Source organism: Poecilia reticulata, chromosome 13 (genome assembly GCF_904066995.2).
Source record: "Poecilia reticulata chromosome 13, P_reticulata-male-v2, whole genome shotgun sequence".
NCBI lineage: Eukaryota > Metazoa > Chordata > Actinopteri > Cyprinodontiformes > Poeciliidae > Poecilia > Poecilia reticulata.
Window position 1 is genome coordinate 33,087,397 of NC_088842.1, and position 23,693 is coordinate 33,111,089.

At 51.6% G+C, this 23,693-nt stretch overlaps 1 protein-coding gene across 2 annotated transcripts in view; it reads left to right on the top strand.

Moving 5' to 3' along the window:
* Positions 1-1,698: 1,698 nt before the first annotated feature.
* The window catches only part of LOC103460068 (leucine-rich repeat and fibronectin type III domain-containing protein 1-like protein), a 30,398-nt gene continuing 8,403 nt past the window's right edge, over positions 1,699-23,693 (top strand). For both annotated transcript variants that reach the window (XM_081614823.1, XM_081614824.1), the window contains exons 1-9: positions 1,699-1,979; positions 3,928-4,128; positions 4,842-5,008; positions 6,781-7,021; positions 7,671-7,883; positions 7,966-8,276; positions 18,450-18,633; positions 20,478-20,697; positions 20,858-21,079. In XM_081614823.1, coding sequence (XP_081470949.1) covers positions 1,746-1,979; positions 3,928-4,128; positions 4,842-5,008; positions 6,781-7,021; positions 7,671-7,883; positions 7,966-8,276; positions 18,450-18,633; positions 20,478-20,697; positions 20,858-20,964 — 1,878 coding nt within the window. In that variant the 5' untranslated portion in view covers positions 1,699-1,745 and the 3' untranslated portion in view covers positions 20,965-21,079. The remainder of the gene's footprint in view (positions 1,980-3,927; positions 4,129-4,841; positions 5,009-6,780; positions 7,022-7,670; positions 7,884-7,965; positions 8,277-18,449; positions 18,634-20,477; positions 20,698-20,857; positions 21,080-23,693) is intronic.

Here is a 23,693-nt window from a genome sequence, read left to right on the forward strand (position 1 = left end):
GTGTGTGTGTGGTGTTGTGTGTGTGTGTGTGTGGTGTGTGTGTGTGTGTGGTGTGTGTGTGTGTGTGTGTTGTGTGTGTGTGATGCTGTGTGTGTGTGTGTGTGTGTGTGGTGTGTGTGGTGTGTGTGTGTGCTGTGTGGTGTGGTGTGTGGTGTGTGTGTGTGTGTGTGTGTGTGTGTGTGGTGTGTGTGTGTGTCTGTGTGTGTGTGGTGTGTGTGTGTGTGTGTGTCTGTGTGTGTGGTGTGTGTGTGTCTGTGTGTGTGTGGTGTGTGTGTGTGTGTGTCTGTGTGTGTGTGGTGTGTCTGTGTGTGTGTGTGTCTGTGTGTGTGGTGTGTGTGTCTGTGTGTGTGTCTGTGTGTGTGTGTGTGTGTGTGTGTGTCTGTGTGTGTGTGTGTGTGTGGTGTGTGTGTGTGTGGTGTGTGTGTGTGTGTGTGTGTGTGTGTGTGTGTGTGGTGTGTGTGTGTGTGTGTGTCTGTGTGTGTGGTGTGTGTGTGTGTGTGTGTGGTGTGTGTGTGTGTGTGTGTGTGTGTGTGTGTGTGTGTGTGTGTGTGTTTCCTTTCTCTCCCTGTATGAATTTATTCTGGTTCCTGCTGAGCTGCACTCAGAATCGACTGGATAAATCAGTGGCAGCATTTTCCTTCGCTGTGTTTCAGTTCAACATTTATAGGCTTGAAAAATCGACGGATTTATGAATCGTGACGTCAGAGGCCTTCGCCTCGGCGCAGGAAGTCTAGTCGGTCCGGTTTCCTGGCCAGAGTCGGTGAACAGCAGCAGCTTCAGCTCGTCTGGAAAACCCTGAATAATGAGGAGGAGAAAAGTTTCCTATTAAAACGTCATCATTCGTCCAGCTGAGCCTCCGGCTGAGTGTCTGCCACCACCGTGCTTCACCATGTTGATGTTTTCCTCAGGATGTTCTCTGAAGCGTCCAGAACCAGACAGGTTCTGGTTGAGTGAACTGAAGGAACTTGAAAAGGTCCGTGTGGAACAGATCAGCTCCTGCCATCGCTAACCGGGTCCAGAGCTCAGACCTCACTGCGTCGCCATGGCAACCCTGACCCAGCATTCCTGGGGTTTAGCAGGATTTTCCCCGTTAGCAGCGCTAGCTGAGACAGTCTCTTAGTTCAGTGTTTGCAGAAGATGCTAAGCTAACAGCACCATTCTGCTGAGGCCCGGTTCCGGTCCGGTTCCACCAGATTTCAATGCTTTTTGGAGTCTGGTGAGCTGGACGTTTCCGGAACCTTGGGTCAGTTTGCTGCGTCTCCCTGGATGTGATGAGGAAGCAGGTTCCAGGTCAGATCCGGGTCGGTTCTGGGTTGACCCCACGGTCGGTTCCTGGTCGGCTCTGAGTTGGTTCCGGGTCGGCCCCACGGTCGGCTCCGGGTCGGTTCTGGGTTGGTTCTGGGTCGGCCCCACAGTCCGCTCCGAGTCGGTTCTGGGTTGGTTCTGGGTCGGTTCCGGGTCGGCCCCACGGTCGGCTCCGGGTCGGTTCTGGGTTGGTTCTGGGTCGGCCCCACGGTCGGCTCCGAGTCGGTTACAGGTCGGTTCCGGGTCGGCCCCACGCTCGGTTCCTGGTCGGCTCTGGGTCGGTTACAGGTCGGCCCCACGCTCGGTTCTGGGTCGGCTCCGTGTTGACCCCACGGTCGGCTCCGGGTCGGTTCTGGGTCGGCTCCGTGTTGACCCCACGGTCGGCCCCACGGTCGGCTCTGATTCTGTCCGTCTTTGTGTCCACAGGCAGACGGACAGCCATGGACGTCCTCTGGCTCGTCCTCCTGTCCTGCCTCCCGTCCTGCCTCCCCGACATGCTGTGTCCGAAGCGCTGCACCTGCCAGAACCTGCTGCCGTCCTACACGGTGCTGTGCGCCAAGACGGGCCTGCTCTTCGTCCCGCCAAACATCGACCGGCAGACGGCCGAGCTGCGGCTGATGGACAACTTCATCACCACGCTGAGACACCGAGACTTCGCCAACATGACCAGCCTGGTGAGTCCTGGTGCTGAACTTATTACGCCGTTGATTTGGTGTCCGGCTTCAGGAGCCACTCAGACATCAGGCATGTCCACCTGCAGGTGGCGCTATGGCAGAAAATGTGTTTATGCTTCTGTTAGGATTTGACTTTTCTTTATTCTAGGTTCTGTTTCTTGTGAGTCTGTGTACCGTCCTGTTTTCCCCGATTGTTCCCAGCTGTGTCGAGTTCCCCTGATTACCTCCTGTGTCTTTTAAGTCCACCTGTTGTCCTCGTCTCTTGCCGTCTGACAGCCGTCCCAGTCGAGCTGTCTAGTCCTGAGTCGGTTAGCTCGCGTTAATCCAGTTCTTCTGAACTAACCCATCATGGCCCCCTCATGACCCCATATTGCCCCCATCATGACCCCATATTTCCCCCATCATGACCCCATATTTTACCCATCATGACCCCATCATGGCCCCATCATGACCCCATATTTCCCCCATCATGACCCCATATTGCCCCCATCATGACCCCATATTTCCCCCATCATGGCCCCATATTGCCCCCATCATGACCCCATATTGCCCCCATTATAGCCCCATCATGGCCCCATATTGCCCCCCATCGTGGCCCCATCATGCCCCCATTATAGCCCCATCATGGCCCCATATTGCCCCCATCACGGCCCCATCGTGACCCCATCATGACCCCATATTGCCCCCATCATGACCCCATATTGCCCCCATCATGACCCCATATTGCCCCATCATGGCCCCATCATGACCCCATATTGCCCCCATCATGGCCCCATATTGCCCCCATCATGGCCCCATCATGACCCCATATTGCCCCCATCATGACCCCATATTGCCCCCATCATGGCCCCATCATGACCCCATATTGCCCCCATCATGGCCCCATCATGACCCCTTATTGCCCCCATCATGACCCCATATTGCCCCCATCATGACCCCATATTGCCCCCATCATGACCCCATATTGCCCCCATCACGGCCCCATCATAGCCCCATATTGCCCCCATCACGGCCCCATCATGACCCCATCACGACCCCATCATGACCCCATATTTCCCCCATCATGACCCCATATTGCCCCCATCACGGCCCCATCATGACCCCATATTGCCCCCATAATGACCCCATAATGACCCCATCATGACTCCATCATGGCCCCAATCATGACCCCATATTGCCCCCATCATGACCCCATATTGCCCTCATCATGACCCCATATTGCCCCCATCATGACCCCATATTGCCCCCATCACGGCCCCATCATGACCCCATATTGCCCCCATCATGACCCCATATTGCCCCCATCATGGCCCCATCATGACCCATATTGCCCCCATCGTGGCCCCATCATGACCCCATATTGCCCCCATCATGGCCCCATCATGACCCCATATTGCCCCCATCATGACCCCTTATTGCCCCCATCATGACCCCATATTGCCCCCATCATGACCCCATATTGCCCCATCATGACCCCATATTGCCCCCATCACGGCCCCATCATAGCCCCATATTGCCCCCATCACGACCCCATCATGACTCCATCACAGCCCCCTCATGACCCCATATTGCCCCCATCACGGCCCCATCATGACCCCATCACGACCCCATCATGACCCCATCACGACCCCATCATGACTCCATCACAGCCCCATCATGACCCCATATTGCCCCCATCACGGCCCCATCATGACTCCATCATGGCCCCAATCATGACCCCATATTGCCCCCATCATGACCCCATATTGCCCTCATCATGACCCCATATTGCCCCCATCACGGCCCCATCATGACCCCATATTGCCCCCATAATGACCCCATCATGGCCCCATAATGACCCCAAGCCTTTAATTTTTTTGAACATTTTAGCAGAACCGGCTCCAGTCCAGATGGGTTCCTCGTTTCCTCTAGTCGTGTCTCCAGCGTGATCCTGTGTTTGTTGGTGCAGATCCACCTGACCCTGAGCCGGAACACCATCAGCCAGATCCGACCCTACACCTTCGCCGACCTGCAGGACCTCCACGCCCTCCACCTGGACGCCAACCGCCTCACCGTCCTGGACGACTCGCACTTCCAGGGCCTGGTGAACCTGAGGCACCTGATCCTGGCCAACAACCAGCTGCACAGCATCTCAGAGGGGGCCTTCCAGGTAGGAGCGCCTCACAGGGGGCCTTCCAGGTAGGGGGCCTTCCAGGTAGGGGGCCTTCCAGGTAGGAGCGCCTCACAGGGGGCCTTCCAGGTAGGAGTGCCTCACAGGGGGCCTTCCAGGTAGGAGCGCCTCACAGGGGGCCTTCCAGGTAGGAGTGCCTCACAGGGGGCCTTCCAGGTAGGAGTGCCTCACAGGGGGCCTTCCAGGTAGGGGGCCTTCCAGGTAGGGGGCCTTCCAGGTAGGAGCGCCTCACAGGGGGCCCTCCAGGTCGGCGCGCCTCACAGGGGGCAGAAGAGCCTTCGTTCATTCGGTCCAACCTGCTCTTCACTGAGTTGTCTGAGTGTTGGGAACGTGGAGCTTGGCTTATTGAGAGGAAAATAAAATGGTGTGAGGTTGGAAAGCGCTGCCGGCGCCGTGCCAACGCTCTGGATGCGGCTCGGCACTCAGAACCTTTCCGTTCTGCCAACAAGCGCTATGAATCATCCGACCTCGCAGTCGGACGGCCTCTGCCAACAACCCTCTGCTGAAAACTCATTGAAAGTCATTAAAAGCGGCTCAGAGTAGCTGTGGTGCTGCGGGTCGAGTGGTTCCTGGCTCCACCAGAACCAGCCGGCCCAGCTGGATGTCTGTGATGACCTGAGCAGCGCCGAGCGCAGCTGCTGCAGGGCAGCATCAGGACGAGCTTCAGTATGTCCCTGTCCTGTCCCCCGCAGGACTTCCTGGAGACGCTGGAGGACCTGGACCTGAGCTACAACAACCTGGTGGACATCCCGTGGGACACGGTGTCCCTGCTGGTGAGCGTCAACACGCTGAGCCTGGACCACAACCTGATCGAGAGCGTCCCCGAGGGAATCTTCTCCAACCTGCACAAACTGGCCAGGTACGGCTCTGTGCTCAGGGCGCCGGCAGCGGCTGGGCTGCTGCCAGCTTCCTCTGGTTGGATCTTGTCCAGCAAGTTCTGGTTCTGCTGCATCACCGATGATCAAATGTATCTAAACGTCTGGGCCCAGAGGAGAGAAATTATTGTTTCTATTTCATTTTTTATTTAAAGTTATTTCCTAATTGGTGGAAACAAAGTCGACGTGGCATTTGGCCACTTCCTGTCGGCCGCCGCGGCGTCTGGCCACTTCCTGTCGGCCGCCGCGGCGTCTGGCCACTTCCTGTCTGACCAGTGTCTCCCAGCAGACTGCATTAACATTCCTGCACCACCACAGCAGAGCTGCGTCCTGATTGGCTGGAAGGTCTCAGGTGTGAGTGGGTGTTGGATCCGGGCGGATGGAGGACGGGCCGAGACGTTTGCTGCTCCTCTCTCTGACTGCTGATCCTCGCTCCTCCTCGCTCCTCCTCCTCGCTCCTCTTCCTTCGGCGCTTAACGCCAGAAAGCCTTAAATCTGATTGTGAGGACTGAGTCGGCCTCCATTCTCCTGATCTGCCGCTTTCATTTTGTGCTCATATTTACAGCAGCAGAAATGAAACGCTGGGAACTGATGCCGACGTTTCTCCTTCCTAAGATCAGTTTTTCTTCCAGGACGTTTTCATGGCTGCTTTTTAAAAACCGCTGAGGCTGCAGACATGTTGCTGATGTCTGTGTCCACCAGGCTGGACATGACTGTGTCCACCAGGCTGGACACGTCTGTCTCCAGCAGGCTGGACACGTCTGTGTCCACCAGGCTGGACACGTCTGTCTCCAGCAGGCTGGACACGTCTGTGTCCACCAGGCTGGACAAGTCTGTCTCCAGCAGGCTGGACACGACTGTGTCCACCAGGCTGGACATGTCTGTGTCCACCAGGCTGGACATGACTGTGACTGTCCACCAGGCTGGACATGTCTGTGTCCACCAGGCTGGACATGACTGTGACTGTCCACCAGGCTGGACATGTCTGTCTCCAGCAGGCTGGACACGTCTGTGTCCACCAGGCTGGACACGTCTGTCTCCAGCAGGCTGGACACGTCTGTGTCCACCAGGCTGGACAAGTCTGTCTCCAGCAGGCTGGACACGACTGTGTCCACCAGGCTGGACATGTCTGTGTCCACCAGGCTGGACATGTGTGTCCACCAGGCTGGACACGTCTGTCTCCAGCAGGCTGGACAGAACTGTGTCCACCAGGCTGGACATGTCTGTGTCCACCAGGCTGGACATGTCTGTGTCCACCAGGCTGGACACGACTGTGTCCACCAGGCTGGACATGTCTGTGTCCACCAGGCTGGACATGACTGTGTCTCTGTCCACCAGGCTGGACACGTCTGTGTCCACCAGGCTGGATACGTCTGTCTCCAGCAGGCTGGACATGACTGTGTCTCTGTGTCCACCAGGCTGGACACGACTGTGTCCACCAGGCTGGACATGTCTGTGTCCACCAGGCTGGACATGACTGTGTCTCTGTCCACCAGGCTGGACATGTCTGTGTCCACCAGGCTGGACACGTCTGTCTCCAGCAGGCTGGACATGTCTGTGTCTCTGTGTCCACCAGGCTGGACATGTCTGTGTCCACCAGGCTGGACATGTCTGTGTCCACCAGGCTGGACATGACCGTGACTTTGTCCACCAGGCTGGACATGTCTGTGTCCACCAGGCTGGACATGTCTGTGTCCACCAGGCTGGACATGTCTGTGTCCACCAGTCTGGACATGTCTCTCTCTGTGTCCACCAGGCTGGACATGACGTCCAATAAGCTGAAGAAAATCCCCCCGGACCCGCTCTTCCTTCGGATCCCGGTCTACGCCAAGATGAAGGGCTCTCCGCTCACGGCGCTGGTTCTGAGCTTCGGGGGAAACCCGCTGCACTGCAACTGTGAGCTGGTGTGGCTGCGGCGTCTGACCCGCGAGGACGACCTGGAGACCTGCGCGTCTCCCAGGGACCTGGCCGGGAAGTACTTCTGGACCATCAGAGAGGTGCGCTCGCTAGCTAGCACGCTTCCTGCTAGCGCTAGCATGCTTCCTGCTAGCGCTAGCTAGGTTCTGACTGGCTCTGACCCGGTTCTGATCTGGTTCAGACCCGGTTGTGATCTGGTTCTGATCCTGATCTGGTTCTGACCCAGTTATGATCTGGTTCTGACCCAGTTATGATCTGGTTCAGACCCAGTTCAGACCCGGTTCTGATCTGGTTCTGACCCGGTTCTGATCTGGTTCTGACCCAGTTCTGATCAGGTTCAGACCCAGTTCTGATCTGGTTCTGATCAGGTTCAGACCCAGTTCTGATCTGGTTCTGACCCGGTTCTGATCTGGTTCTGACCCAGTTCTGATCTGGTTCTGATCAGGTTCAGACCCAGTTCTGATCTGGTTCTGACCCGGTTCTGATCTGGTTCTGACCCAGTTCTGATCAGGTTCAGACCCAGTTCTGATCTGGTTCTGACCCGGTTCTGATCTGGTTCTGACCCGGTTCTGGAGCCGCAGCGGGATTAGAAACCGCACCTGGAGCCGACAGGTTAATGAGGCTGCTGCAGGAGGAGCTCCTGACCTCTGACCCCTGCGGGGCTCGGACCGGATCCACTGCAGTCCGGTGCGGCGCCGTGTAGTGAGGCTCTCTCTCTCCGTGCTGCAGGAGGAGTTCGTCTGCGAGCCGCCCATGATAACGCGCCACACCTCCAAGATGTTTGTGATGGAAGGTCAGGAGGTCAGCCTGCGCTGTAAGTCCATCGGGGACCCGGAGCCGTCCACGCACTGGGTCAGCCCGGACGGGAAGCTGATCGGGAACACGTCCAGAACCGTCTGCTACGAGAACGGGTCGCTGGACATCCTGAAGGCGTCCGTCAAGGTGGGCGGGGCTTCGCTGATCCCGACTCTTCCTGAGTTTCTCTTCCGCTCTTCATGAGTTCCTGCTGTTTCCTGTTCCTAAGGATTCTGGGAAGTTTATGTGCATCGCGTCCAACGCAGCGGGCGAAGCCACCGCCCCCGTTGAGCTGGTCGTCAACGCCTCCCCACACTTTGGGCCCAAACTGGAGCCGGACCCGGGCCCCTCAGACATCCCCACATCCATCAAATCCAACGTGAGCGGGGGCCAGGCCCGGGCCGACCCGCAGCGGGTCAGCGTGTCGGACCTGACCTCCAGCTCCGCCCTGATCCGCTGGCCGCCACAGAACCACATCCCAGGGGTCCGCATGTACCAGGTCCAGTACAACAGCTCCACCGACGACATCCTGATCTACAGGTGAGGCGTTTCAGCCGCAGAGCGGACGGTTCCCCCGCCGCCGTCTGGACCGGTCAGAATCACAGAGAGGAAACCGGGCCTTTCTGGAGCAGGTTCTGAGTTTGGCTGTGGGATGTTAGTAGCTCAGCCAGCCGAGCAGATTAATAATCCATGATCATCCTGAAAGCTTCAGGGTTAAACCATTTATCAGAAGCGCTGTCACACTGTGTGAGTTAGCTATTCCATTCCACAGCTCCTTAGCTGATCTTATGCTAGCGGTGAACACAGCTAGCATTGCTAGTGGTCAGTGGTGGACACCGCTAACTACAAAGTCCTAACCCTGATACGTTCATCATAAGCGTTAGCTAACAGTTTAGCTTAGCAGTAAAATGCCGTACCAACATTCCTGTTAGCTGCTGAGGTTAAACTGAAAACACTTCCTCTTCCAGAAGCTTCTTCCACTTCCTGCTCTTCGTCAGACGAACACTTGAATGTTTTTTCACTCAGTCACGTTTTCCACACTAAAGAGAGTTTCTGCTGCAACCTGTTGGTGTGGAGAAGCAGCTGTGACTCCAGATGACGGTTCATTAACCGGACGGAGAAAACCACCGGGCTGAAGGTCAGCTGCTGCAGCAGCTGCTGCAGGTGCTGCAGCTGCTGCTGTAGATGCTGCTGAAGGTGACCTGACCTCCAGCTCCGCCCTGATCCGCTGGCCGCCACAGCTGCTGTAGATGCTGCTGAAGGGGCTGTAGGTGCTGCAGCTGCTGTAGATGCAGTATATGCTGCTGTAGATGAAGCAGCATAAAGGGAATCCCTTCCCCTTAATGAGCGCAGAGAGAGACTCCAAGATGGCCGTGAAGCAGCAGGCCTCTGCTTTCATAAAGCAAAGTGTTGTTGCTGCAGCAGTTGTTCAATTTAAGGTTAAAGATTAATCCGAGTGGTTATCTTACACAATATTCCTATCTCTGTAGGAATGAGCTGAATTAATAAAACGGCTCATAATTCAGATGTGGCTTCGAATAAAAGACCCGGCTCCAGAACTGGACCCGTTTGGACTCTTCTGTCCCCAGGCGTTCCTCCCAGCAGAGGCGCCCTGGGCAAACCGCCGTTCTGGTCCCGGTGTCTCCTGGGAAAACGCCGTTCCTCATGTTGGGACGTTTCCTGTTTGAGCTCCTGATGCGACGGCAGGCAGGGTTTACGGCCAGGTTCCTCCAGAACCCAACATTTACTTTGTAGAAGCTCAAGGAACAATATTCACAGTCAGATTGGTTTGTTACCATAGCAACCATCTGATGCTGAGTTTGAGTTTCAGCTCCGTTTGTTCACAAATACTAATTAGTAAGCTGCAGTTATAATTTATTGCTTTATAGGTTTGCCAGTTAAACTTCTCCCATATTTCACTAAATCCAACACAGAAGCTGCTAGAGCTGCTGATGTTTTAGCAACAAAAGGGGCCCATAAGTCAGATTCTGCCCCAGGCCCCATGCAGCCTTGGACCGGCCCTGTAAGCTGCTGCACTATAGAGGAGCAACAAACGGGAGATTTAATTCAATGCTGCTAATGTAACTTTAGTAGCTCTAACATTTCGTGTCTGTTGAGTTTTTAACACAGAAACTATTTTGGTTGGTTGAGTTTCTGGACGAGTTTCTCAGATGTCTGGTGGCCTCAGCGCATTAACTCTGACTATATGTGGACAAAACATTTGATACGGTTTAGTGTAACCGGAAAAATTATTAATAATAAAATAATATAAAATCAGCGTGATGCGTGACTGCGAGGAGAGTGAAAGCTCCTCACCGGGTTAAACCTGCACAATGACTGATTAGCACTGGGTCGTTAGCCGCTAACGCACCGGCTAACCGGGAACACAGACCTAAACTTTACCGGGAAGACAGTGAAACGCTGGGCAGCGAGTTGAGATGGAAACGTAATGTTTTGTTCACTAATATACATCATTCTCACCTCAAAGCTCCTCTGAAAGCGCGACTACATGTTATTTCTGCGGTTCACGTAGAGCTGCGCAACCAGAGCTAACCACAGCTAACCGGAGCCAGTGGTGGGAAGTTACTGTACTTAAGTACAGTTTTCGTGTATCTGTACTTTACTTAAGTAGATTTAATAATGGGTACTTTCTACTTTTACTCCACTACATTTTACAGTAAGTATCTGTACTTTCTACTTCACTACATTTCTACAAACTGTCGCGTTACTCGTTACATCCAAGTCGCGTTGCTCTTTTTACCGTTAAAATGTGAAGTTCAGGGATTTAAGGTGGCGCCGTAAAATCCCAGCAATAACGTGACGTAGTGTCTGTTGTCACCCATCGGCTCCACCTTTACTCGCTGCGGAGCTCCAGACATGCGCAGTGGTTTCCTCTGAGCGGGAGGAGATGTCTGTCTAATGTCAGTTATATAATAGCTGCATAAATCATAAGATATGGCGACATGTAAAATCAGCAGCGCTTCGCTTTCACAGACGGTGGGACTTCGTCCAACTTTTAGCGTCACTTGGAAGGAAAGCTTAAAGAAAGGTAAGATCTGTGCTAGCAAAGCTAGCTGTACTGAGAGACATGTTGCATCTGATGAAAGAAGTTTGTCATTCATGCACTGATTTACTGTGTGGAGGTTTTGACTGAGGTGTTGCATATATGGGACAACACTGTGACCAAAGTGCAATATAGTGATATGACATTCATGGACGATCCGATTCTTCTGGACGGATCTTGACTAAGTCCTATAGTGCTGAAGCCTCACTGAGAGCCGTTCTTTGTTCTTGTAATGCTCTGGTACACTGCAGTAGCTATTATTATTTTATTTCATTAAATATATATAGATTTATTTAATTGGTGAATAAATAAAACAAGAACATAAGAACACAGAGCATGCTCATTGCTCTTTGTTTTCGTCTCCTGTCATGGTGGCAGACGTTGCAGCAGGAGGGAGGATGAGAACAGTCGCCTCCTCCTGGTTGGTTACTTCTTGCTTATTGGGCCTTGGACAGTGTTCATAGTTGAGCTTGTTAATTGCTGTTTAATGGTGCAGACAATTATTTCTGACATTGGCAATATGGGCAACCGCCCAGGGCGTTATTTCTTTAGGGATGGAAGGAGACCTCTGTGTATTGTGGCACAGAGATGAAAGTAAAACAGAATGAAGAAGAGTTTGAATTGATACTGGTTACATTTATTTCAGCTCTAAGTATTTAATATCTAGGTGTTTTTATGGGAAAGTGAATCTTTCAGATCAATTTGAGAAGCAGTTTTGATAGGAGCACTTAATGTTATTGTCATGTAGCACGGGGTGCTGGTTTTGATTTGGTCTTGGGTTCAGTGGTCCAGACTAAAACTCTGCTCCGTGGCTCCTTGGTTCCATGTCCTCCTCTGCCAGTTGGATTCTTTCAAAATAAATGTGTGGCAAAAAAAGTGAAGTTCATGTTATGTTAGGACAGGAGACGAGATGTTTCCATCCCTGAAATTATGATGCATAGAATCACATATCTAAATTTAAACTATGTTACAGAATAAACGCAATAAAAACATGTTTTATCTGTGGCTGTTCATTAAAATGGGACATTACTGATGTATTAAAATTAAATATGATCGGTACACTTAATGATATTAGTGATTAGGCAATGCATTAGCAAGTACTTTTACTTTTAATACTTAAGTATTTTTAAAAGCCAGTACTTTTTTACTTTTACTTAAGTAAAATGTTAATGTGGTACTTTGACTTTTAAGTACATTTTTTGAGTATTTTCTCCACCTCTGACCAGAGCTAACCGGAGCTAACCACAGCTAACCGGAGCTAACCACAGCTAACCGGAGCTAGCCACAGCTAACCGGAGCTAACCACAGCTAACCGGAGCTAGCCACAGCTAACCGGAGCTAACCACAGCTAACCGGAGCTAGCCACAGCTAACCGGAGCTAACCACAGCTAACCGGAGCTAACCACAGCTAACCGGAGCTAACCACAGCTAACCGGAGCTAGCCACAGCTAACCGGAGCTAACCACAGCTAACCGGAGCTAGCCACAGCTAACCGGAGCTAACCACAGCTAACCGGAGCTAGCCACAGCTAACCGGAGCTAACCACAGCTAACCGGAGCTAGCCGTTGAGGTTAACTTTAGACATCCAGCTGCTGCAGCGCGCGAGGCCTCGCCCAGTGGTGTGGTTGGTCCGGCTTTAAATGCAGAAACTATAAACACATCTTTTAGGAATAAATCTGCTCTGATAGTGAAACGCTCGGAGCAACAGAAACACTTGCAATCCGGCTTAAAAAAAAGGCGATTTTCTTATTGTAGTGGCAATTGTTTGTTAAACCAAACATCCAACAAAGTTCCATTAAGCCACTAAGGCTCCGGGTTCAAGTCTCTTTAACGCAGGCAAAAGAAGGTTCAATATCCAAACGTGTAAATTGTTCTTCATTATTTATTTCTTAACATCTTTGCAAGAAAAACAATTACAGAGATCAACTTTCCTTCTGCCTCTCTTGCTCTGGTAAAAACCATCGGCCCCAAACCCAAATGCCTGTTGGTCCTTTCCAGGCCTCTACACTTATAGAAAGTGGACCAACCCACCTCACTTCCTGTTTGCTTAGAAAAATAAGAAAAAATAATAAAACTAAAGATAAATAAAATCCACAATAATTAACCTACAAATAAGTTCTGTAAATAATACAAAAAATATTAATTTAAGAATAAACTAACAAAATTCAAATGGATAAAGAAAAATAAAGAATAAATAGCTCCAACACTTATTTTATTTTATTTTCCTAAAAAAAAAAAAAATAAATAAATAAAAGGCTTAGCCTGGCGGTGGCGCTAGTACAGCCTGGCGGGCCGCCAGGCCTATAATACACTGGGGGAAACTCTGCTTTGGAGAACTCTGGGTAAGAGTTTAAAACCCGCCGCGTTAGCTCTGGTTAGCTCCGGTTAGCTCTGGTTAGCTCTGGTTAGCTCCGGTTAGCTCTGGTTAGCTCTGGTTAGCTCCGGTTAGCTCTGGTTAGCTCCGGTTAGCTCTGGTTGCTAACGATCCGGTTACATGGTACATCAAACCATATCAAATGCGTTGTCTACTGAGTTAATACGCGCTGAGATCTGAGAAACTCGACCAACCAGAATAGTTTCTGTCACGATTATTAAAATCTCAACAGACACGAAATGTCAGAGCTGCTAAAGCCACATTAGCAGCATTGAATTAAATCTCCTGTTTGTTGCTCATCTCTGCGCAGTGCAGCAGCTTACAGGGCCGGTCCAAGGCTGCATGGGGCCTGGGGCAGACTCTGACTTATGGGCCCCTTTTGCTGCTAAAAACATCAGCAGCTCCAACAGCTTCTGTGTTGGATTTAGTGACATATGGGAGAAGGGGGTAGTTTAACTGGTCAGCCTAAAAAGCAGTTTACTAATTTGTATTTGTAAATTCAAAGATTAAACTCACAGCATCAGATTGTTGCTATGGTAACAAAACAATCTAACTATGAATATTGTTCTTTGAAGCTTTACAAAGTAAACCTATCAGTTCCTTAAAATCTTGGGTCTAAATGTTAAACAATTTAAAATCATTTAATTTATGTACGCCTAAACAACTGAATCGAATTTAACAGCATTGATCATCTCAATAAACAAAAGTTACATTTATGGATCTGTGGTCTGTTAGTGTTTATGGGGCCCCTGAAGCCCTGATGGAGCCCCTGACTTAATGTGGATTAAACAGAAGTGGAAATCTGTTGTTTTTAGACTAGCTGGAGATGTTTTACCATAACACATAATTACACAGTGATACTTTTACATTTCCTGTCAACTTAACATCTTTTAATACAAAAACCCGGTGGACCGTCAGTGGACCATCAGTGGACCATCAGTGGACTGCCAGTGGACCGTCAGTGGACCGTCAGTGGACCGCCAGTGGACCGCCAGTGGACCGTCAGTGGACCGTCAGTGGACCATCAGTGGACTGCCAGTGGACCGCCAGTGGACCATCAGTGGACTGCCAGTGGACCATCAGTGGACTGTCAGTGGACCATCAGTGGACTGCCAGTGGACCATCAGTGGACCGCCAGTGGACCGCCAGTGGACCGTCAGTGGACCGTCAGTGGACTGCCAGTGGACCGTCAGTGGACTGTCAGTGGACCATCAGTGGACTGCCAGTGGACCGCCAGTGGACCGTCAGTGGACCGTCAGTGGACCGTCAGTGGACCGTCAGTGGACCGTCAGTGGACCGTCAGTGGACCGTCAGTGGACCGTCAGTGGACCGCCAGTGGACCGCCAGTGGACCGCCAGTGGACCGTCAGTGGACCGTCAGTGGACCGTCAGTGGACCGTCAGTGGACCGCCAGTGGACCGCCAGTGGACCGTCAGTGGACTGCCAGTGGACCATCAGTGGACTGTCAGTGGACCGTCAGTGGACCGTCAGTGGACCGTCAGTGGACCATCAGTGGACCGTCAGTGGACCGTCAGTGGACCATCAGTGGACTGCCAGTGGACCGTCAGTGGACCGTCAGTGGACCGCCAGTGGACCGTCAGTGGACCGTCAGTGGACCATCAGTGGACCGCCAGTGGACCGTCAGTGGACCGTCAGTGGACCGCCAGTGGACTGCCAGTGGACCGCCAGTGGACCGTCAGTGGACCGTCAGTGGACCGCCAGTGGACCATCAGTGGACCGTCAGTGGACCGTCAGTGGACTGTCAGTGGACCGTCAGTGGACCGTCAGTGGACTGCCAGTGGACCGTCAGTGGACCGTCAGTGGACCGTCAGTGGACTGCCAGTGGACCGCCAGTGGACCGTCAGTGGACCGTCAGTGGACCGTCAGTGGACTGTCAGTGGACCGTCAGTGGACCGTCAGTGGACTGCCAGTGGACCGTCAGTGGACCGTCAGTGGACCGCCAGTGGACCGCCAGTGGACCGCCAGTGGACCGTCAGTGGACCGTCAGTGGACCGCCAGTGGACTGCCAGTGGACCGCCAGTGGACCGCCAGTGGACCGTCAGTGGACCGCCCCGACGCCCCGACCACCGGGCTTAGCAGGTTTTCTGGGGAACCCCTGATCCTGACCGGATGTCCTTCCTGTCCACATCGTCTTACCGCCTTCAGCTGACCATCCGGGAGTCTCAGCGATGCATGACTGCCCCCTACTGGCCAAATCAATAACTATCAGCTGAAATCAGTCACTGCAAATGTCCACCATGCAACCCAGAGGATTCAAACTCATGTTTGGACTCACTGAAGTTTGAAAGTGTGATGTGAAGATCCACATGCTGTTAGGGGTCCTAACAGCTGGGAGACTGTAGGACGTTTCCCTCCAAATGTTCCAGCAGAGGCTGTCCTGGAGCTGCCTGAACAGAAATCATGGTTCTACCGCCTCCCACAGCTGCGTGGACAGAAGCTGCTCCATCTGTCATATTCCACTGTTTTTATTTATTATCATCTTCTGATGTAGGGGGCAGTGTTGTATCCTCATCGTAAAGAGAAGAAGACAAAACAAGTCAACATGGAGGAGTTTTATGGAAATACCTTAACTGCAATAATGACCAACCCAAACACCAAAACAAGTCGTGTTGGAAGAAGAAGAAGAAGAAGCAGCTCCTGAATGTTTCCTGATAAAATGAAGCGTCTTGTTCCTGAAGACCCGTTTCCTCACAGCCTCGCCACGTTTTCCTTTTTTCTCAAGTAAAAGTAAAAAATGAATCAATAAAAAAACAAGGTTAAAATATTTTAACACTTTTTGACGTTTTGCTCGCCTTTTCCTGAAGGTGAACAAAAAAGTGTGATCATAAAAATATATTTCTTTAATGTCTGCATCAGCTAATAGAGTAAAAGAGAAAAAATGTAATTATGTAATTTTTTTTGTTTCATCCAGCAGAGAAGAAAAAAAATAAATACGAATATAAGATTCTTTTCTTTTCTTAAGCACTGAATTGCAGAAAAGCAGAAAAACTTTACAGATTTAAAATGTTTTCATTTGCCCTTCAGAGCCACAGACAGGTGGCGCATGCTAATATTTTTCCTTTTTACTCCAAGTTGTTTGCTGTAGAAATGAAATACATTTATTTTTACAGTTGGAAAAACTTAAAGGAAAAACAATTCATGAAATTTTGCACATTATAATTTTTTCAGCCTCTTTTTTAGGAACAAATATTCTACAAGGAAGAAAAAAAGCTTTGATATAATTGAGTCTAGACTGGAAGCTAAGAGGAAGTAAACAGGAAGCTAACAGGAAGTGAACTTGAATCTAACAGGAAGTAAACAGGAAGCTAACAGGAAGTGATCTGGAATCTAACAGGAAGCAAACTGGAAGCTAACAGGAAGTAAACAAGAAGCTAACAGGAAACAAACTGGAAGCTAAAATAAACTGGAAGCTAACAGGAAACAAACTGGAAGCTAACAGGAAGTAAACTGGAAGCTAACAGGAAGTAAACTGGAAGCTAAAATAAACTGGAAGCTAACAGGAAACAAACTGGAAGCTAAAATAAACTGGAAGCTAACAGGAAGTAAACTGGAAGCTAACAGGAAGTAAACTGGAAGCTAACAGGAAACAAAATGGAAGCTAACAGGAAACAAACTGGAAGCTAACAGGAAATAAACTGGAAGCTAACAGGAAGTAAACTGGAAGCTAACAGGAAGTAAACTGGAAGCTAACAGGAAGTAAACTGGAAGCTAACAGGAAACAAACTGGAAGCTAACAGGAAATAAACTGGAAGCTAACAGGAAACAAACTGGAAGCTAACAGGAAGTAAACTGGAAGCTAACAGGAAGTAAACTGGAAGCTAAAATAAACTGGAAGCTAACAGGAAGTAAACTGGAAGCCAAAACAAAATGGAAGCTAATATGTCAAAAGTTGATCTTCTTCTTCTGTGGTTCTCATCCCATGAGGGTTTTAGTTCCTCCTGCAGAATCTCTTGGCGGACGCGCTGACGTTGCTCCAGTCAGACTCTGGAGGAAGAGGAAGAGGAAGAGGAGATGTTTCTGCCTTCCTCCTCTTCTTCCTCTGGGCCAACAGAAACCTGCCCAGCTTCCTCCTCCACCTTTTCCCGACTCTCCAGGCCAAACAGAGTCTCCCTGTGAGGATGAGAATCAGGAAAAGCTTCGCCTCCGTCAGCAGCAGGAAATGAAGAAATCGATTCTTCCTCCTTTAATATTCTCCGCTGCTCCTCTTCCTCCTCTGTCCCACAGAACTGGATGCTTGTGCTTTCATGAAAGGCTTTCTGTTATCGGGTGTGTGTGTGTGTGTGTGTGTGTGTGAGAGAGAGACTAAAGCAGGGCAGGAAGGCGGCTGATGAAAGACTCAGCTGATGCAGCGATGAGAGGAAGAGGAGGAGATGACAGCTGATCATATTCTGCTGAGGTGATGAAGGCATCAGGTTTCCTCTCCTGCTCTCCTCTTAATGTCACCGTCCACCTCTTCATCCTTCCTGTCCCTCTGTCCCAGCGGTCACAAGACAAAACGTCCAGCTTGTCCTCCATCCAGAGCTGGAAACACCGACCATCTGGAAGATCAGAGACTCCGTCTCTGTTGGACGAGTCTGTCCCAGAGCAGCAGCAGCAGAAGAAGAAGAAGATGATGATGATGATGATGATGAAGATGATGATGGCGGGTGAAGACGGCGTCACTAATCCAGCTCTGCTGTGGCTCATCGATGGTCCGATTCTCCTCCAGGCTGCTTCACAATATTCTGATCTGATCTTCTGCCAGCAGGAAGTGATGGACTAGATCGGCATTTTCAGCCAATCACGTCGCATCCTGCATTTCGCTGCGTTTCTAATCCGAGCGGATCATCAGAACTCGTTTTGCTTCTGCAGCAGAACCAGGAAGAGTCCGGTTCTGATTCTGTTCTGACTGGATCAAGAGTGGAGCGTGGAACGGCGGCTGTCAGAGAAAAACTCCCATGATGCCTCAGGTTTAGAGCGCCGCCTGGTGGAGCCTCGGCTCTACATCATCCGCATGAACGATTCGGCGCTGTGGCGGCCATGTTGGCTCCCAACATGGCTGCCACTAACCCTATTATTCACCCAGAGGATTCTGCTGGCCCGGATCTCTGGAGCGGTTCTGACCCGGTTCTACTGTAGGGCCGTTTTTAATGTTTTTGGTTCTGTTGCAGTTTGAATGGAAACGTGTTGAGTTGATGCAGCTGTAGCCGTGGTTAGCATTAGCATTAGCATTCCTCTGGACCCAGAGCCAATCACCCGTCTCCGTCTGCCTGCAGGATGATCCCGGCCAATCACAAGTACTTCCTGCTGAGCGACCTGGCGGCGGCGCGGGACTACGAGCTTTGCGTCCTGGCGGTCTACGACGACGGCGTCACCGCGCTGACCGGAACCAAGATGGTGGGCTGCGTCTCCTTCACCACCGACTCAGAGTACGGCCGCTGCCACTCCATCCGGGACCAGGTCGGTGCTCCGCCTACCGGGACCCATACTGGGCCCAGTTCACCAAACTGAACTGGACCACAGATCCCAGTTCACTGATCTGGTCACCAGATCCGTTAGTCCCCCTTCATTCTGAAAGCCCAGAGGTTCTGGTCCCAGAGGTTCTGGTTCTGGTCCCAGAGGTTCTGGTCCCAGAGGTTCTGGTTCTGGTCCCAGAGGTTCTGGTCCCAGAGGTTCTGGTTCTGGTCCCAGAGGTTCTGGTTCTGGTCCCAGAGGTTCTGGTCCCAGAGGTTCTGGTTAATGGACCTTAACAGACCAAAATTAACAAATCGATTCAGTGAAGCATAGTGGTGACAGCATCATACTGTGGGGCAGCAGGGGAGGTCAGACTGGGATCAATCAATCAATCAATCAATCAATCATAATCATTACTACACAGGTTGCATCATCATCAACTCGTTTATTTTCTGACTTTGTTTCACTGAACCAATAAAATAAACTAGAAGTTTAATTCATGAGCCTGAACCTGTCCTACTTCCTGTCCTACTTCCTGTCCCTCCTGTCCTACTTCCTGTCTCCTGTCCTACTTCCTGTCCTACTTCCTGTCCTACTTCCTGTTCTACTTCCTGTCCTACTTCCTGTCCTACTTCCTGTTCTACCTGTCCTACTTCCTGTCCTACTTCCTGTTCTACCTGTCCTACTTCCTGTCCTACTTCCTGTCCTACTTCCTGTCCCTCCTGTCTTACTTCCTGTTCTACCTGTCCTACTTCCTGTCCTACTTCCTGTCCTACTTCCTGTCCTACTTCCTGTCCTACTTCCTGTTCTACCTGTCCTACTTCCTGTCCTACTTCCTGTCCTACTTCCTGTCCTACTTCCTGTCCTACTTCCTGTCCTACTTCCTGTCCTACTTCCTGTCCTACTTCCTGTTCTACCTGTCCTACTTCCTGTCCTACTTCCTGTCCTACTTCCTGTCCTACTTCCTGTTCTACCTGTCCTACTTCCTGTCCTACCTGTCCTACTTCCTGTCCTACTTCCTGTCCCTCCTGTCCTACTTCCTGTCCTACTTCCTGTCCCTCCTGTCCTACTTCCTGTCCTACTTCCTGTCCTACTTCCTGTCCTACTTCCTGTTCTACCTGTCCTACTTCCTGTCCTACCTGTCCTACTTCCTGTTCTACTTCCTGTCCCTCCTGTCTTACTTCCTGTTCTACCTGTCATACTTCCTGTCCTACTCCCTGTCCTACTTCCTGTTCTACTTCCTGTCCTACTTCCTGTTCTACTTCCTGTCCTACTTCCTGTTCTACCTGTCCTACTTCCTGTCCTACTTCCTGTCCTACTTCCTGTCCTACTTCCTGTCCTACTTCCTGTCCTACTTCCTGTCCTACTTCCTGTCCTACTTCCTGTTCTACCTGTCCTACTTCCTGTCCTACTTCCTGTCCTACTTCCTGTCCTACTTCCTGTTCTACCTGTCCTACTTCCTGTCCTACTTCCTGTCCCTCCTGTCCTACTTCCTGTCCTACTTCCTGTCCTACTTCATGTCCTACTTCCTGTTCTACCTGTCCTACTTCCTGTCCTACTTCCTGTCCTACTTCCTGTCCCACCCGTCCTACTTCCTATCCTACTTCCTGTTCTACCTGTCCTACTTCCTGTCCCACCTGTCCTACTTCCTGTCCTACTTCCTGTCCCTCCTGTCTTGGACGTGTCCTGGTCCGTCTCAGTTGTCCTGTTTGTCCTCTGTACGGCATCCTGTTAGTGCATTTAATCAGTAACCTCCTGCTCCTGTAGGCAGCTTCTTGTTGTCATGGAAACCAGGTCACAGCAGCAGCTTTCCTCCACCCTGGCGTCTAACTTCCTGTCTGTCCCTCCAGTTCCTGGGCGGCACCATGATCATCATCATCGGCGGGATCATTGTGGCGTCGGTGCTCGTCTTCATCTTCATCCTGCTGATGAAGTACAAGCTCCATAGCAACCACTACAAGCAGAAAGCCGCGGCGCGTCACGCCAACGTCTGCTCCCAGACCAACGGAGGCGGAGGGGGCGGAGCCAGCGGCGTCCTGGCGCTGCCTCCCTCCGCCGCGGGGGGTGCAGGTAACCGACCCGCCGAGCGGCCGGCCCAGTCCGGTTCTGATGGCGTTCTGACGGCGTTCTGACGGCGTTCTGATGGCGTTCTGATGGCGTTCTGATGGCGTTCTGACGGCGTTCTGATGGCGTTCTGACGGCGTTCTGATGGCGTTCCCATCTCTTCCAGGCGCTAATAAAAGCTGCACGCCGGCGGCAGAGGCAGGAGCTTCTCTCAGAGGGACGACCGTGGTGGACCTGAACCCGAGTCTCGACGAGGACGCCGCGTCCCAATAACAGGAAGCCGGACGCTCCGCGCCGACTCCCCTTCCTGTTTGTCTCACTGCGTTTCTTTTTCTGCTCCGTCCCGGAGTCAAACTGGACTTCCTGTGAGGAGCAGCGGCGCTCAGCGGTGAGTCCCACCAAGCTAGACCTTTACTTTGAAGGGCTGTTCAGTCGATTTACTCAGCTGACTGCATCCAATCATGGACAGTGGAGAGGGACAACTTCCTGTTTAACAGGAAGTGACCTCACCAGAACCTGGCTCAGTGTGGTGGGGGAGGGCAGGGGGCTTTCATGCTGCTTAATAGTGATAATTCAAAGCTGTGCTAGCGGCTAATAGCTGAGCTAATGTGAAGCGTTTTGCTAACTTTAAGAAGCATTAACTTCCCCTACAGGATTTTTTCTGAATAAATTGTGAAGCGCTAATTTTCTTGACTGTTTTTTAAACTTAGAGTTGAATAAAATTTGACGTCTGTGTTAAAGTTTTGATAAAATGGAAAGAATAGAACAACAAACTGATGGTAATTTATCCAGAAAACATCCTGGAGGGGAAGCTAAGGGCGCTAAACGTCCTCAGAGTTCGTACAAATGCTAACGCATTGAACCGCTAGCTGTGCTAATAGCGTGTTAGCCAGTTAGCGGCAGTCTGTGATCTAAGGTCACATGATCTGGTCTGTGAAACACATAAATACGTTTCTGTTTGAGAACAGAACATCATAGAGCTGCTGGGCTCCATTCTATGTGACAGATCTGTGGTCATTTGGTTTCCCGGCGCTAGAAAACCGAGGCGCTAGCACCAAGGTCAGCCGGGGACGGAATGACGAACTCTGTGGTTTTGTTCTTCAAACTGCAGCAAATTGTGAAACTTGAATCCAGATTGTTTCTGCAGGACAGAGAGACAGGCGAGACGGGGACAGACAGAGAGGCGAGACGGGGACAGACAGAGAGGCGAGGGAGGCGAGACGGGGACAGACAGAGAGGCGAGACGGGGACAGACAGAGAGGCGAGACGGGGACAGACAGAGAGGCGAGGGAGGCGAGACGGGGACAGACAGAGAGGCGACGTTTCAGAGCAAGAAGACAAAATGTTAAATCTGAATCAGGCACAAACAGACTGAGACCCCCGTCCCTCTGCCATGTCCAGTGACCCCCGTCCCTCTGCCCCCCCGTCCCTCGGCCATGTCCAGTGTCCCCCGTCCCTCGGCCTGTCTTCATAGTCGATTTTCAGCTCCGGTTCGTTTTGTTTCTTCTTCGTCTCGGCTCTCCTCCTCCTCTGCTGTTTTGTTCAGCTGGAGCTTCAAGGCGTCGACATGTGGAGACATGTGGAGACATGGAGACATGTGAAGACGTAGAGACATGTGGAGACATGGAGACGTCCGTCTGGAGGATTCTTTGAGCTTCAGCACAGATTTATTTTCAGTGGATAAATGACGGACCAGAGGAAAGTCCCGCCCCGTTCAGGCAGACAGACGCTTCACCTGTAGGCGGTGGTGGCAGCATCATGCTGGGTCTTCATGGAAGAAGAGGAAGGAAGTGTTTAGATGTGACGGCAGCTTTGCTTCCAGCAGGAGCCACAAAGGAGTTCAGAAAGAAAATGTTTTAAACAAACTGAAAACATGACGAAGCTACAGAGAGAGAGAGAGACAGATTCCCGTCCTTCACTATTTGGGACCAGGAGCGTCACCAGGAATTTTGGGCCCCTGACATCAGGTGACATTGGGCCCCTGACATCAGGTGACATTGGGCCCCTGACATCAGGTGACATTGGGCCCCTGACATCAGGTGACATTGGGCCCCTGACATCAGGTGACATTGGGCCCCTGACATCAGGTGACATTGGGCCCCTGACATCAGATGACATGGCCCTGACATCAGGTGACATTGGGCCCCTGACATCAGGTGACATTGGGCCCCTGACATCAGATGACATTGGGCCCCTGACATCAGGTGACATTGGGCCCTGACATCAGATGACATTGGGCCCCTGACATCAGGTGACATTGGGCCCCGGACATCAGGTGACATTGGGCCCCTGACATCAGGTGACATTGGGCCCCTGACATCAGGTGACATTGGGCCCCTGACATCAGGTGACATTGGGCCCCTGACATCAGGTGACATTGGGCCCCTGACATCAGGTGACATTGGGCCCCTGGCATCAGATGACATTGGGCCCCTGACATCAGGTGACATTGGGCCCCTGACATCAGGTGACGTTGGGCCCCTGACATCAGGAGACATTGGCCCCCTGGCATCAGGAGACATAGGGCCCCTGACATCAGGTGACATTGGGCCCCTGACATCAGATGACATTGGGCCCTGACATCAGGTGACATTGGGCCCCTGACATCAGATGACATTGGGCCCCTGACATCAGGTGACATTGGGCCCCTGACATCAGGTGACATTGGGCCCCTGACATCAGATGACATTGGGCCCCTGACATCAGGTGACATTGGGCCCCTGACATCAGGTGACATTGGGCCCCTGACATCAGGTGACATTGGGCCCCTGACATCAGGTGACATTGGGCCCCTGACATCAGGTGACATTGGGCCCCTGACATCAGGTGACATTGGGCCCCTGACATCAGATGACATTGGGCCCCTGACATCAGGTGACATTGGGCCCCTGACATCAGATGACATTGGGCCCTGACATCAGGTGACATTGGGCCCCTGACATCAGGTGACATTGGGCCCCTGACATCAGGTGACATTGGGCCCCTGACATCAGGTGACATTG